Genomic DNA, 18018 nt, shown 5'->3' on the forward strand with positions numbered 1-18018 from the left:
TGTATCATTATTCAAGTTCGGGGCAACGCCGGACAAGCGGGGATTTATTATTAAAATTTACCGTTGATCCGCCCACGAGAGAGCATAATGGCGAGTGGTTCTGACCCGCTTCGCTTGCTGTCTTCTGGCTGGCGTCGTTCATGCGATCGTCTTTGTTATTGATCAAAAACGCAGCGAGACTGTCCGTATGAAATAATTTAAATCATAATAAATGTACGGACGATTGAGTAATGATTGTTTTGATTAGTCGTGTCCAACGCGGTTTATGTGCTGGGCCGCTAGCGTAAAATTCTGACCACTGGAGAATAGGTAAAATAGTTGTTAAATAATCAAGAATAATTAAGAGCATACAGAAGTGAAACGGCAAATAATTTTCAACAGTAGATGGAACGAAATTTCGCAATCGTCGTCTGACAGTCGATGGGTGAGCATGTCAATTTGTTTTGTGATGGCGTCGGAGGAATATATTATACTTAAATCGTGTAAAAATGACTAAAAAACGTACCGAATGTACTTGAAAAAGAAAGCATGTCAATGAATATACTATTATTATTACGAATATAATAATAAACATAACATTAAAAGGACGCCTGTTGAATTTTTACGAAAAAATATATTTCGTTCGGCTCGTGTCATTTGCACAATCCGCGCATCGCCTATTCACGATCTTTTTAGACCATGCCTCAGCTGAAGTATAGCCTTAAGGACCTGAGGATTAAAATGACCCAAGTTAACTGAGTAAATCGACTTGCGATTGCATATACTTAGTTATATATCTGTTTTTGACATTATCCAGGTAGGTAATTTGGTGTTTTTCAAGAAGAAAAAATGATATTTATTTATTTAAGGGCTCTAAGAAACAAAAACGGCAGTTTCCATTTTTTTTTAATGTTTGCAAGTCAATAAAAATGTCTTATTTCTAATTTATACGACATATAAGTATAATTCAAAAAAAAAATATTATAAAATGTTAAAGTATAATATAATGAGTGATACTCAAGCCAAGTGAACCAAGGCCATTCTGGTTAGTTTTGAGTAAACTAGGTTCAAACATAATATTTACAGAATAACTTAAATGTACTCAACATAACACTTGCAATCATGACTGCAGAATTGCAACCATACCCTTTACAGAATTAGGAATACTCAAATATTATGTTTGTACTTAGTTTACTCAAAACTATCCAGAATGGCCTTGGTTCACTTGGCTTGTGAACCACTCATGTTATTATTAGTATACAAACAACATTTAAAATTCTATGTATATAAGACATTTTTATCATTCAATAACATTTTACGAAAATGAAAAATGTTGTTTGTGTTTTTAGTCCTACCTTTGTGTTTTTCTAATGTTTGCATGGGTACACTTCTGTAAAGGGATCAATAAATAAACACATATTTCGAAAATGCACATAAAATAGCGTTTTCTAACGAATTTCATCTATACCTATACGAAATAATGAAATTTGTATGGGCAGACACAGGTGTCTATGAGCACGGTCGTTCTATTCCTCAGATGATACGCCCATTATGAAAATACCACATAAGTGTGAAGTTCGACAGTTTTGACAGAAAATGCGACGTAGTTAGAGCGACGCCAAGCGAGAGAAAACGATGCAATAGGCTTCATTATGTAAGAGCAGTAGGAAATAATGACGGTAACAATAATTAAATTTACCCCACGTTATTCGTGCGCAGTAGAAGAAATCGCAATCTGCGCAACTTCAAGGTTAAGTTAAGTAAAAATCATATTGCATGGCATTTATTGTTAGTCGCGCAATGATCATTTCTATCGACTCCATTGGATCAGGTTTGAAAAGATCAACAGTATTTAGAAAATATCTCAATTGCTACCTAGGCACTTAATACTGAATTAAAATCAAAATCTTAAAACTTTTAATGGACCAATAACCAACATGTGTGTTAATATCCAGATCGATTCAATTAATAGGTCCCGCGAGGTGAGACTATTTTATTATGCATGATGCATTTGGAAAACGAGAGTGGGCGACTCGCGAGTTATCTCCGGAGTAGGTAACGGTTACTATTACAACATACGCACTGCCAGGCCCGAACTTGGGTAAGCTTGTGCCGATTTGCACGGAGGCGGATCGTCATAAAGGGCGGCAGATTGCCGATACGTTAAATATTGAATGATTGTTGGTAAAACAGCGCGATGGTTAAATCACTATGTAAGTACTATAAGAGTTAATTTAGGGTCGGTTATAAATGGGGAGGTTCGATCTGAGAGGAGACTATGCATGTCCATTCGATCGTTTCACTTCTCAAATCGTCGAATAACAGCAACTGGTCACTGTGGAATAGATGTGAATAACAAAACACGGATTCACCTACCACACAACATAACCTTAATCCATTTTAAAAACAAGCAATACATATATGTGTGTGTGTGCATGTATGGATACAATTATATATATATATATATATATTGCTTGTTTTAAAAATAGATTAATGTTTTGATGCATGCTAGGTGAATATGTGTTTTGTTATTCAGATATATTCCACATCGGCCAGTGTGTGGGTACCGGGTATATAGATATACCGATAGATAGTACATGGCTAAGCTAGTGTGCAAAATCAAAATAAGTCTGAATCTATTGATTATCGAGTGCTTTTTAATTAGATTGTCTTATTAAAGACACAAAAATACATTTTTTACAGTTTTATATACAGATAAAATCATTACACAAGACACAAAAGTTAATATGGGCAAACACACCCTCTCTATTATGCAGAACGTTTTTAAATAAACAATATTATTGCATGAAAAAATAAAGCATGATATAGTATAATACCCCGTTTACACGTGCATGGATTTACTGTACGTATTATCGAGGCCAGAACAAGAAAATGCACGTGCAAACATGTATTATCATGCAAGTACAACTTTGCATGCATGAATCAAAATAGTTCAAAAGCTTTTGAATTTTCACGCGACATTTGAATTTGTTCGATATCTGCGCCTGCGCAGTAGAATGAAAGTGGCGAACCTGCCGGTAAAAAAACGAACTACACCGCGCACCCATTTTCAGGTTAACAGATTTTCACTACCTGTCAAATGGTACTATAAAATGACAACATCGCGTCTCGCTTACTCGTAAAGAATGATATTGGCGAGACAGTCGGCACTTTTAAGTGTAAACAGTTATTATCGCGATAGTTTAAAATACACAATTTGGTTTAAATTTATTGTCGTATAGGTATGTGCCGAAAATTCACTCATCATTCCGCGAACAGTTTGTCTTGACCGAAGTATTATGATGTATGGCCATTTTCTGTCGGGGTTTTTTGAAATATTAATTAAACATACCTAAGTCCAATTGATATTCCTTATTTTTATATATTTCATTCATAAACCGCCATTATACGTATTTCAATATTTAATTGTACCAATAATTGCGTGAAAGGCATTTAGAAAAAAAACAAATTCAACCCACTGTTATGTGTTCACTATTAATAATTGTTTGAAATCTTTTATTTTGCGCTGCTCTGTTTTCCTTGATCTAGTTAGCTAATGATTCATTTGACAATCCAATCGCTAATTAAAATTAGAAACCAACATATTTTCTCATCTTTCTTATGTTTGTGTTATTTTAGCACCCCCGGCGAAGGGCCCGTTGGAACGCGAGGCCCGATTATTAGGCCCTATCAGCCCAAGACCGGGCCTGGAGCCAAGCGCAAAACTCTTCAAAATACCGCTGACGCACGAAAGTTTTACCTATTTTATTTATTTGCCTACCGCTTGCTTGCGCTTGATCAATAACGAAAACCAGAAAGCCAGCGCGCCGTGTGTGCCACTCACAACAAACTTATCGAAATACCTACTAAACTAGTTATAATATCTTGACCAGCTTAAAAAATATTTCCTGAATACAAACCCACGCGCGCGTTCATTTTGACAGTTCTCGGTTACATAATGTTATTTTGAAAATCGAACAAGATGCAATAGACACAATAATTATCAGAGTAATTTATTTTTAAAAGACTATTCGATTATAAGAGTAGGTAGTTAAACTATTTTGCATAGACAAACTATAGGTAAGTTGGTAATATTGGAATAATTACATAATTTATTCCTAACTATATAATATTATTTTTTTTAGGTTGGTATAAGTTCCAACAGCATTGGCGTAGATGTTGTTTAAATAAAGATGCATTGAAAATCGAATACTTAATATGAAAATTTTTGATTATTTTGTGTTTTCTCATCAAATAATGAATCTAAAAAAGTTTCTAACTATAACTGAAAGTGAATCATATTATACATGAATACAAATCAATTTGGAAGACCATAGAATTATATTTTTTAAATATAATATGGACTCGAATATTGGTAGTGCGCTGCCGAATGAATATCAATTTTAATAACTTTGGTATAGTAGGCGTCCCGCAGCACAATAATGTAATCTTTAGAAACACCTAGCGGCCAGGGTTAGCAAACCTTTTTACGTACGCGTGCCAAAATTTCCCAAATATTATTTTTCGACTGTCTGACGTGCTTTTCACAGTATTTCACGGAGTAAAAAAATAGTTATTCTATTAAAAAAATGATGGTGTTCTAGATACCACTCACAGACCGTAGCACACATAATACTACAGCTTTATCTCCTTTCAATTATGCCATACATTTCGGTCCACCAATTCTGAAACTGTCTGCCAGAATTACTACTAGCTTCACCAAGTTTTTGTTTCTTATTTTGTGCAGTCATTGTTTATGGTTAAAAATGAGATTGTTTGTTAATGTATTCATTAGTTTGGTTATTTACCCACAAATTTACACCAGAATTGCTCCGATCAGACGAGGCATTCTCTCGCAGTGATCTCCCGTCACCCGTCGCCTGATGAGGTTAGTGCGATAATATGATATGTAACGCATAACGCCTGAGGACCGACCTATGTAATTATATATTTACATTAAACGTAATGCTCGTTCTTGGAGATTATTTCCCTGCTATTTTTTATACTATTCAATCTCTCATTTATTAGTAGTATTACGTATATTTTCCCTTCACACGCGTGCCATGCAATATCATCTCACGTGCCATGGGTTTGCCACCACGGAGTCCAAGCCTATGTAGTTAATAAATAATAATATTTAAAAATCGTACTAGGTAATCTATATTCGATAGGCATCCGATTCTTCATCGGTGAAGTTGCAATAAATATAATAAATCAATTTACGTACGTATATTATGTGTGTGTCCGATTTTATTTTAATCATGCATATCCATACTCCTGGGTTACCTACCCCACTTCGACCAGACGGTTCCACCGAAACAACAGTAATGAAGCATTTTCATCCTGTCATACTATATAACATAATTTTAGATTTTCCAAAAATAATGCCTAAATGCGCACTTGTCTGCGCAGTTCTAAATTTAAAAACGTTATTCTGAAGTCGGTCACAGATAAACAAAACAAATAAAAATTATGTTACTGTTATTCGAATTACGCACTAAAACGTAAGTAGGTACTCAATTATACGTAAATATTATGTTTAAAATAATGGGGAAGATTTTGAAAATTACGTAAGACATTGTGATCATTTGGACGACTTCATTAATAATTATTATTGTGGACAAATACGTAGGGAATTATCCTTGGGAGTGATAAAAAATGATGATGGGATGAGGTACCAACTTTATAAGGGGACTTAGGCAATCTTTTCCTGTTAATTTATATGCGACACGTTTCTAAATTATATATGCCAGCACAATGTTCCTAGTAATGAGTGTTTGTGATTGATTTTCTAGTTACACTGCTGCCATTGGGCCTCCCTGGTCTGTTGTAGTGTTACTTTATTTAACAAGACTTTAGATATTTTTAGAATTAGATTTATTTTTCTAGGTCAGTTTAATATTCCAGTTAGATCCATGATTTATGTCATTGCTACACATGCATCCGTAATCATAGTTTAGCCTGAGCTTTTATGTACTACCTACCCTATTTTCTTTTTTTGATGTAAGCGTGTACTCCGCAGCATGTATCTATCTGCAATAAGAATGGGAGCAAGTTGTTTTAAAAGTGTTGGCCCTGTTAGACACTCGGTTCTGTGGTCATTATACAAAACTGCAGTATCTATTTTTAAAAAAGGAGTGAGTAAAGTCAATTAAGTTGAATACAGTGGTCACATGTGCCCAGAACTAAAGGCATTTTGGGATAAATTCTGCGAATCGTTTGTTACAATATTACGAGTACCTAGTAAACTTCCAAATCGTCCAAAAATCAGTAGTGTCGATAAGTAGGTGTGTACCTATCTCGTCATCAATTCACAGCAATTCGTATTTTAACGTAATGGTGAATTAAAATGAAGAATAAAAAAAAAACAACAATCAATCAGGCAGCTGTCGTTGTGGCAGAAGGTAATAAATTATTGGCTAAAAAAGAGCAGATGGTATTTTAGCCATTCCGCTTGAAAGGTGTTATTAACCTGTAGTAACAAATAAATTGCGTTGAACTTTACACTGAACCCACTACACTGTTTTGCTGGACCATCAATGTAATTAAAATCTAAAAGTAAGCACCAATTACTTCCTTCATTATAGTATCAACGTCCAGTCACCAGTTACTATCGACACGTTTTGAGCAGTTCAACAGTAGTAATCCGTATGTATAGGGTCAGGTGGACAAAATTGTTGTAATATAGCCAGGACATACACTTGTATCACAACTCTACTGATAAAATGATGATTATGATTAAAGACCGGATCTTTCGAGTCTTTAACCGTCAACCCATAAAAAAACACATTAAAATGGTGGACGAATCCAATATCCTAAGGAGACTTTTGCCCAAATGATTCTTAGTATGGATTTCTACAATTAGTCAGTTGTTTTTTCTGGCAGCTCAGGTGCGATGGTAATTATTGTAATTAAGATAATCGTCTTGCCAATATTTTAACGCGACGTGCGGGCGACTCACACGAATTCAAATTCGCAAACTGTAATTAAAAAGGTCGCATTACAAAATTTATGGTTTGTTTTATTGCAGGTAAGTAATGGTAAACCATTTTTATAAAATGCGTGTAGAATATGTTTTTTCATAATTAAATATCGAATAGCTTTTGCGTACCTACCACTAATATAAATACAAATATTGAAAGATTTTGTCCGCTGACCCGTTTTATGTTCTAAGTGTATCATATTGATACCTATTAGTATTACCAAGCAACAATACCGTACCTACATATCGATAAAAAAGTCACATACCTACTTGTTTATTTCTTTAGATATTTAAGTATTTTGAGGATGCTCTGCCCAAACTGGTCTATTTGATTATAAACTATTGACATTGAAGAATTTCATCAAATCGATCGTAAGAAATTTCATCTTCAAAATACCAGTGGCGTACATCTGTAGATGCGAAACATCCCTGAAAATATTCGTTTGAACCTACTATTATAATATTATGTATTGCGTAAGCCGTAATTGCATTCTTCTAAAGGTTTTGCAATATAATATTGCTTCAGATTTTCACTTAGTCATTGTATTACGTTAATATTTATTGTTGTTTAATTTAATAAAACGCATTTTTTTGTGGTACTTATTCCACTTTTAATCAATAAATTAGGACCGGTTTCGTTCGCATCAGAGGACATTTTCAACTGAACAAGGGAAGATTCAGTTGAAAATGTCCCTCTGAGGCGGACGAAACCGGTCCTAATTTATTGATTAAAAGTGGAATAAGTACTACAAAAAAAATGGAGCAATTGTCGAAAACTACCCAATCAAGACTCGTAACTGGACAAAATCTAACATTCGAATGAAATTTTCAAAATGGCGTCCTATGGTAGTTCGTAGTTCCATTTTTGGCCATTCTACAGGTAAGTTTGTAGGTGTGTAACGTTAAAAAAAGTCCCGCTGTCCCATTTAATACTTCAGATTTTCACTTAGTGATTGTATTACGTTAATATTTATTGTTGTTTAATTAAAAAAACGCATTTTTTTTTAGTACTTATTCCACTTTTAATCAATAAATTAGGACCGGTTTCGTTCGCATCAGAGGGACATTTTCAACCGAACAAGGGAAGATTCAGTTGAAAATGTCCCTCTGAGGCGGAAGAAACCGGTCCTAATTTGTTGATTAAAAGTGGAATAAGTACTACAAAAAAATGGAGCCATTGTCGAAAACTACCCAATCAAGACTAGTAACTGGACAAAATCTGACATTCGAATGAAATTTTCAAAATGGCGTCCTATGGTAATTCGTAGTTCCATTTTTGGCCATTCTACAGGTAAGTTTGTAGGTGTGTAACGTTAAAAAAAGTCCCGCCGTTCCATTTAATACATTGTACGCTAAAGGCGCGCCGATTAGGCGGCCATTCGACATAATTAGCATTATATTTAAATGTTGTTATTAAAAAGTAATTATCTGATATATGATTATATTATGTATTTGATTTAAATACTTACATATTATAAAGTGTAAAGAACTATTCATCACATAAAACGACTGGTACCTAGATAAATATTTCATTAAAACACTTTATAATATGTACTTTCGTACTTTTTCCACATTTATTCCATAATGTTGATATTCAACCGATTTTATCCTAATGGACATTTTCAATTGAATAACAGTACAAAATATAGGTAGGTACATATTATTGCATATAAAGTCAATTAAGTATAGAGGACGTGGGAGTCGATTGTTTACTTGAACTAACTTGTTGGTGATATTTGTCCTTATTTATTAAATGACTGATTTATATACATTAAGAAATAGCGTAACTTCAAAACTGTGAAAAATTTGCTGTGTTTAAAATTCACCTGCCGTAGGTGTATGTATCAAAAAAGGTTCCCGACCAATGACAAAAACTTGAAGACGATTTTATTGCTTTCGTTGCATGATACGTACAAGAAGTTCACAACTTAAAAATGAATTATTTTCCATACGATAGTATGTATCATCATCAGCTGTAGTATATACCAATATTGTATATAAATTTATGTTTACATTTTAGATATAATAGTGCAACCATCTATAATACCGTGGATTTACAAGAATAAAATTACAAAGCAAAGGATAATCTTAAAAAAATAACAATGCCAATGTGCTTTTAAAATAATATGAACGGCAGGTTTACATAGGTCGTAAGTGCATTTGCTAGTCACGCAGCCTTCGCTATCGAGGCTTGATAATTATATATTATATACTTACACAATATTATATATGTGACATATTATAATATTTAGGAATATTATATTTCATCCATTGTTGTTATTTTTAAGTTAATAAGTCAAAAGAATAATATCAACTAAGATTTAATAACAATAAACAAAAATGCAAAATGTACAAAGTGTTTAAAAGTACCTTATATACCTTCTAGAGGAAAGTGGTATAATGGTCCCTATATCTAACGGGTACGAGTGGCAAAAATATTAATCAATAAATTCTAATTGATTTATGTTTTGTACTAGGTATTCTATTAGTCATTATTTACGACCCGGCTTATGCCTTTTGGCTTCTTCGTGCACTATGCGCACTCACCGATCGTAAATGCACATTGACATAATAAAAGATTGTTAAAACCTTCTTACCTATTAGTAAAGGATCAAGTAAAAAACAAATTTTGATTATCTGAAGTGTTTGTGAAAACTCGTAATGAATATATTACATACTATTAATACATTCAATATGTAAGCCCGTTAAATCGTCATTTCCCGCAAACAATGGAACCAGCTAATGTGAAATATCACGAAATATACCTACTCACTAAATAAAAACAAATAAACAATTTTAAGCTATAATCCATAATCGTCAAAACTGAGTGATCTCGGATTTTAAGAAAATACGTAGATCAGTTAACAAACGCGCAGGTTAAGTTTTTTTTGTTTTTTCTACCATATTACTATAACATCAAATTATTGTTTCATGTGTGAACTCCCAGATTGGATAAAGCAATGAACTATTAGAACCAAGGTCAACTTGTTAAGGCAAATGGTAGGCACTGCAACTGTGTTATACCTATTTATATCTAATATTTTCTTGATAAAATAATTTATTATCAATGGTATTAGGTACTATATATACACAATGTATCAATGTCGACTAATTATGATTTATTATTTTGATAACTTCCGAAATAAATAATTATATCGGGTTTATATATTTCATTGAAATAATACTATGATATATAATTTATAGTATTAGGGAGTAGCAATTAACAGAAAACGCATGTACTTACATATTTTGCATGATGAATATAAAGTGTTTGAAAATGGCCTATAAAATGTCAAAAAAAACATTACAACATCAGTACCTATATATTAAAATTGAATATCTCAATATGTCCAACCACTTGCTTGAAACACAAAAGTACGATTTGAAGTATATTTCGTACGAAACTTTTTCTAAAGGGTTTCATTAACCACGTAGGTCCGATATTCCCCATTTTACCTATCCATAAATCCATATAATATAATAATATGTTTTCATATTATATATTTTCGTAGTATCAACATAATATACGAAATCATTCAGAATTGGTACAATTTTAATAATACACTAGCTGTCAGGTCCTTCTCATTATGGGAGCAAGTGTGATTTGTTATTTGATAGTGAAAATAAAAGTAGTTTAGTAGAAATTTTAAACATTGATTTCAATAATAGGTATATAAGTGGAATATTATTAAATATTATAGATATTACTATTTACAACTAATTCTTCCACTCTATACGTAAGCGCTTCATTAATTTCTCTAAGTAGTATAGTATATCTACTAATAGCAGCGTTTCTATATAATTAAGTATCGATAAAGTCTCTTGCACATATTATCAATATCATTTATTTCATATTTCATTGTACCTACTACATCGTACAACTTATTTTTCTGAAAAACATAGGTTCCATAAATTATTAACGCATTTTTTAATTAAAAAATGTTGTAATATTCGAGTCCGTCCCAAAAAAAAAAGGACTCCAGATGTCCGGTGTCTAATTATGATACTTGACGATGATCGTCGAAAATGTAATTTATACGTGATTTAACCAACACGCGTACGGCACTGTTCCATTCCCACAACATTTTTCGGGAAAAAATTATAAACTTTAAAACTGTCTACAGGTTTTGATATAAATAGCTGAATCATGACAGGTTGCATGTTGTTACATTGTTTTTGAGAAAATAATTACTAATTAGCAATCATGCCTATGTGATAATTCAGGCGATGAGGATATCGTAAGCTATGGTATCGCTCGATGACCTCATCCCGAAACCCCGGGATTAATTTTGATTTGATTTTTGTCAAAAATAATAAGTTTGTAAACTAAAAAAGTGTTTTGAAGAAATTGGTTGTTTTATAAATTGAATAATATTTTAATCTACATAAATATAATATGATGTATTTATATCTCAATTTTCATGGAATTACAGAATTGTTATATATCCAGTGGCGAAGGGGGAGGTAGGCTGAATCCGATATAAATAGTGCACACACTTTGTCAGTCAAGTGTATTCGTTTTGATTGAACTAAGCTAGTGTTTAGGTGGTGTTCGTTAGTTTTTAAAATCCAATTAAACCCTACTTAATCCAAGCCATAGTAGATAATACTAAAATAATATTCTTTATCGATTATGGTTTGGTTTAGGGAGGGCATAATGAATTTAAAAAAAAAACTAACCAACACCATCTGTAATAATATGTATTCTTTTCTTTCTTTCTTCTTTCGACCATCTCCGATCCTAATAGGATGATATGGGCCTCCACAGAGTAGAGGTTTGTATTGACAGATTTTTTTTTACGAGAAATGGATGTCAGCCACTTGCTCAACCTATAAGGTCCATACCCTGACACCCACAAATTGGAAAACAATATGTGTACTTGCCAGACCCAGGATTCGAACCTGGGACCCACGGCGTTATAGTCCAACGCTTAAGCCGCGCGGCCACCGTGTATTCTTATGTATTCTTAATTCAATGAAAATAAACAAATTTAACTGAAAAAGTATGCACAATTTTTGTCGGATCATCCATAGCATAACCAAACTATTATGGTTTGGATTAGGCAGGGCGTAATTGAATTCTAATAACTAACCAGCACCATCTGCAAATTGTATTCTTAATTTAATGAAAACAAATAAGTATGATTGACATAGTTTAGTGAGCCCTATTTATGTCGAATCTTAACAGCCTACCTCCACCCCTCGCCACTATATACCTACTTACACACAACTATTATAAGACTTTCTTTTTCTCAAGTACCTAAGTATTATGAGATCATTATAATTTACTATACTTATGTTCATTATATCTTATAAATCAATGATTAAGTTTACAAAAAAAAAAAAATAACTGATCATTTGATAAAACTGAGTCTGACTCATTAAATACGAAAATATTAACATTATGAATACCTACTCACCTCATGTAACTGTGGTGCTATCACTCCTCTCCTTTGAATCCGTAGGTACATCCACCATAGACAAAAACAACAACAACGCTTTCAACTTTACTTATTTCCACACATAATTTATTTACCTACCTATAATAACAATAACTATTAGGTATTATAAAGATGCACTATGACGGTTAATAATTATTACGCATGGCTATAAAACTTAGCAAAACTAGATTTCGTAGTATTGAACTCGTTCTACATACAATGCCAAGAGAGAATCGAGCGAGCCAAACGCGGACCGCTAAAAAATAAGACTTGGTCGATAAGAAATCGCGAAACGACTGACTTTATAATAATGTTTTATTATTCCGCGTTGTATGGCATGGCCAACTTAGCTTACCTACCTATCGGAAGAAAAAAACCAGCAAAGTTAGATTGTTTCGACAGTCTTGTGGCATTTTACTTAACATTTTCGAGAGGCGAACTCGCGTACAATATTATCATAGGTACCTATATTATAGTACAGTGTACGCGAACCTTTTTACGTACGCGTGCCAAAATTTCCCAATTATTTTTCTACTGTCTGACGTGCCAAGCAGTTATGGGGAAAAAATAGTTTTAAAAAAATGATGATGTTCTAAATACCACTCTTTTCAATTACGCCATACATTTCGGTCCACCAATTTTGAAACTACATATCGTCTCTGTTCTGGCAGAACACACTAACTGGAGAATACTAGTTTTGAGTAATTTGACTTTGAAGTTTTTAAAATGTTTGAAATGGTCTATCACGTGAGTTTATTAAGTAATCGTAAAAAGGATGACTTTAAAATAAAGACAGTTTATTTATTAAGAAGGTTTCCTGACGGTAACGTTTGAAATAAGGAACATTTTGGTATAACTAACTCAAAATGTCATTTATACGATATTATCTTCATCAAATTTTTGTTTCTTATTTAGTACAGTCATTTTTGTGGGTAGAAATGAAATTGTTTATTAATTTATTAATTAGTTTGGTTCTTTACGTACAAATTGACACCAGAATTGCTCCAATCAGATGAGGCATTCTCTCGCTGCAGTGGTCTCGAGCATTGTAAATCGATTCGAGGTTCGCGGTGCGGCATCCCCCGCCGCCTGATGAGATTAGTGCGATAACATTATATATTACGCAAAAAGCCCAAGGACCGACCTATACAATAAAATTATAATATATTTAAATTAATTGTAATGCTTATTCTTGATGAGTATTTGACTGCTATTTGATATACAATGCGATTTGTCATTTATTATTATTATAAGTATTTTTTCTCTTCAAACACGTGCCATAGGTTCGCCACCACTGGATAGTACAATATAACGCTGGCTATGACTCCACAGTGGCGTGAACAAAGATTTGACTATAATAACAAAAAGAAAAAACGTTAAAAAATAGTATTAGAACAACTGATGACATTTCTGAAAGTTTTTTTAAAGCAGGTACGTAGTGTGGTAAATTAGGTAGGTTGGCGGATTAGGGGTTTTAACGTTTAGAACGCCTCCCCTGTTTTGACAAATTTGCAAATTACATAATATTATGCCATTGGCATATTTGTGATTATTCATCCAAATATCTTGCCACGCAACGAAAATGTAGGTAGTTCGTAGTTTCTTATAATCTATAATGCGACACAGCTCTAATCCTAATCAGTACGATCTACTGGCGAGCAACGCTCGAATTGGAAAAATTTCCGAAAATATTTATATATTTTTTAAATATGTAATATTATAACTTGTGTAAGTAAGTTTTTTTTGTTATAATATACTTACCTGCCAAGTTCAGACGATCAAATGGCAAAACAGTTTTGTGGCATGCAAGATTAGGGCATAATGTTGCGGCGCCGCAGACAAAAATTGAAGCTTACGTCACGTTATAAACATTATTTTTAATACGATTCCGATAAATTTACTATACATTTAAAAAATAGATTCAAGATAAATAATTATACTACTTTTTAATAATTCACGAACCGGAATGCAATATTTCATTTTTCCTGGAGACGGAGCGATAATCTCAGGGATTACACGAACAGGAGCTGCGCTCCGGTGCGCTCGTGTCCATTTCGAGCGCTGCTGGCGAGCCAAAGGTCTGCGGACGATATGTCGCCCAATTTGTCCACGTCCTGCTACTGATCAACAGACGATCAACATCAAATATCAAAATATTCGAATATTTGTCAGTATATTACGACACTCCAGCACTCCATCATTCCACCCACCCCTTACATTGTCAGTATTACTGTCAATATTGTATGGTACTGACCATTGATTTACCGCATAGGATACACATTTTCTAACAATTTGTAAAGGATTCGAAGCCATTCATTGGTCGACGTACCTATTGAAATTAAACGGTATCTTGCCAATGATATACGACTTATTAATATGTGGGTCTATTCTATACTTATCGACCGCTAAAGTGATAAAGTGATAAATGTTATCAAACTTGGGTCGGTTTGTATCAAAGTATTAGCACTTATTGTAACAATTACAATAAGTTGGTTATAATTGTTACAATAAGTGCTATATTTTAACAGCACCTATCTTGGTTGTGATACAATTTAGAGCGATATAGACAGTTTTGATTGTTTAGACGGCTAACTTATTGTAACAATTATAATACCTGAACACAAATATGTAATAAATACTATCACTTTAGCGGTCGCCTTGTGTATAGAATAGACCCGATGGAGTGGTTTTCAAACAATGAGATATTATATCGGATTTGCCCAAACTGAAGGTGAGAAAAAATGTACGATTTTCGTTTGTAAAAACGTCTCCGTGAGCGCAGCGAAAACATCAAGCCCAATTGGCACTGACAGTAATACTGATCGTGTAGAGGTAGCTTTATAATATTAAGTACATAATTATATTATACTATTATGGTACCTTGGGTAGGAACATACTACGATAATGATTGTCTAGTTAAAAAGCATAAGTAGGTATGTATAAGTAAATCTTTATAAGATGACAAGAACAAACTTATTTTGCTATCGTGTCGCGATGATACGCCAATGGAATATACCGTAGCACGAAACTTAAACCCGCTATTATGTTACGGAAATAGCCATTGTTTAAAGTTTAAACAACTTTACAATAAAATTTTCATTTCCCCCAAATTCACGTTTTACGAGAACAGTCAACGCAACCCACCCACATCATAATTTATTTTTTATAGTTTGAATTCAAATTTAAATCATTTTGTAAACCGATAGGGAATGTTTTATTCGTTGAAGGCATTAATTATTATTACATAGTAGGTATGTAGGTAGTATGTATGTACATATTATGGAAATCTTGAAAATGCTATGTTTGGCATTGAGGCTAATCCTTCAAAGGAGTTGAAATACGTAAGCTGGAAAACTAATGCAAAATTGAGAAAAATTACGTACGATTACGATAATACAAGCGACCAATTAGATGCAATGTTGAAAAATGCAAAATGTAACAAACAAGCTTTTGACGGCCAATGGTACCAAAATAAATACATTTCGCAATATCAGACTGTCAAAATTAAAGTGTACAAACAAAAAATAAACATTAAACTTTCACTCAACATAATAGTTCTATCTCACTCTCTCTAAATACACGTATCTTGACTTTATTATGAACGTGTGTCGTAGACGAAGTCTTCAACCAAGTCCCACACGAAACAGCTGACTCCCATAACAAAGAGAATTACCACAACATTTGACATGAACAACTCAAAAATACTTAATCTCTATACAGTAATCAAGAAACAACAGCGAAATGCATACATTTAACACAATAATTAAAATAAAACCTATAATTTAGTATTGAATAACTGAAATGGCGACCCACGCCAAACATGTTTAGATAATAATCCACGAACTGAGGTCACGACATATTGACCGAATATTGATTATTACTTTTCCGCTTAAAAAAACATACGAAATAACAGTTATCGTACATATTACAGTATTCGTAAATTAGTTAGTTGAAATACGAAGTCAAAAGTAGTTTGTTATTTTTGTTATGCTTTGATTGCGAAGACAAAGAAAGTACATGTAGAAACGGGTATTTTATCATTAATTCCTACCTTACTATGCATCCAATGATAACACAATTGATTATGAACACTGTCAGCTGACGATTTTTAAAAATCTGACGAGAATCACTAACAATTTGTAGCACAAAAAGGAATTTTCACATACATCTAACGACGACTACGCATCGCCTATGGACTGTGAACAAAACTTCGATTTATTTGCGCTGCGAGTATGCACATATTGCCACTTAGTGAAGCACACTCAAATTCCAAGATACTGTTTTCAAATCATTCATTAATTAACAAAATCCATCGAAAATAAGTATTTCTGTAGCAATTTAATGCAGAATTATTTCATATTTCAACAAAAATTTTGCGTATTTTCAAACGTAAACATTTAAAAATAGTATGCCAATTTTTAGTGATATTATAATTAAATGGTACACTGCGCATCTTGTTTGCGCCGATGTTTCTGAAGATGTTATAAAGAGAATACACGTACGTTTTATACTCGCGAAGCTCTGTATCTCTTGGAATAAGTGAAAAAGAAACTCATTTGAAAATGGAAGCATACAAATCAAAACAGCGGCAATTTTAAATCGATGAATTTTATTTGCTTCTGTGACAAAAATGTTTATCTTCTGTTTTGATATGTTTGTTCTATGCTCTTTCTATGTTCTTTGTTCCATAGTTGAAAATTATTAAATTTTGTGATAAACTATGTTGGTGTATTCACCATCTATCTCACCTATACTAGAAAAATAATATAACAATGACAAAGCGACAGTTCTCCCAAAATGATGTTTTTTTTTTTTTTTTTTTTTAATATTTCATGATAGGTAGGTAGGTAGGTAAATAATGGTATATAAAAACACTACATTAGGACTAAGGTGGGCATATTAATTTCATTGGCGTGCGGTTATATAAATTGTCCATATTCGCTATCTACGATAATCAGTGACGTCCCTAGATAAAATGCCGCTCATAGGCAGCGCCAAAATGCCGCCTCATTTTTTTTAAACATTATTTTTATCATCCTTTCATGAGTCCAATATCTAAGAAATGTGTTGTATGAATACATCACTAACAAAATATCAGACTAATTAATTGCAAATCTCCCTGTGTCGTTTTTGGTCACCAAGGACGTCGAATGACAACGGAAGTAAACTAGATATCGCGAACCCGACAAAACCAGTGAGCTGAATTTTTTATTTTATATATGTCGGTCTGTCAATTCAAACTTGACACTGGCAAATTCAATTACATATTATGTTACTTTCAAAATCAGACATATCCGAATGTTATCAGACTCAGACACATCCATATTATCTAAAATCAATATACCTACCTAATAATCGGTGCATAGATACTGTGGATGCGGAGCATCCCCAAAAATATTCAATACAAGAAAATTATCGATAATAATATTATTATGTACCTACTTAATGTGAAAATCGTACATCTCTATTCAAGATTCCATAAAATTAGTTACAAAACCCCTAGTTTCCAAATATACACTAATGACTAATATAGTAAGTAATGTACCTACTTGTATGTCACGGGGTTACTGCCAAAAGTCTCGAAATCGTGTTATGGAATAATTGCAATTTAAAGTT

General features: G+C 33.0%; 1 protein-coding gene across 8 annotated transcripts in view; it reads right to left on the reverse strand.

Moving 5' to 3' along the window:
- The window catches only part of Ypel (Yippee-like), a 314557-nt gene extending 297955 nt beyond the window's left edge, over positions 1–16602 (reverse strand). For 4 of the 8 annotated variants that reach the window (XM_085944845.1, XM_085944846.1, XM_085944847.1 and 1 more), the window contains exon 1: positions 16454–16602. Coding sequence is in view for 1 of the 8 variants with exons in the window: in XM_085944844.1 (XP_085800970.1) it covers positions 12382–12386 (5 nt within the window). In the remaining 7 variants the exon portion in view is untranslated. Of the gene's footprint in view, positions 1–12381; positions 12701–14364; positions 14523–16453 lie in introns of those variants that run through there. The other 4 variants (XM_085944844.1, XM_085944849.1, XM_085944848.1 and 1 more) reach the window with 3 other exon arrangements.
- Positions 16603–18018: the final 1416 nt, after the last annotated feature.

This window comes from Rhyacophila brunnea, unplaced genomic scaffold, assembly GCF_057557595.1.
Source record: "Rhyacophila brunnea isolate RB1 unplaced genomic scaffold, BYU_Rbru_1.0 scaffold_17, whole genome shotgun sequence".
NCBI lineage: Eukaryota > Metazoa > Arthropoda > Insecta > Trichoptera > Rhyacophilidae > Rhyacophila > Rhyacophila brunnea.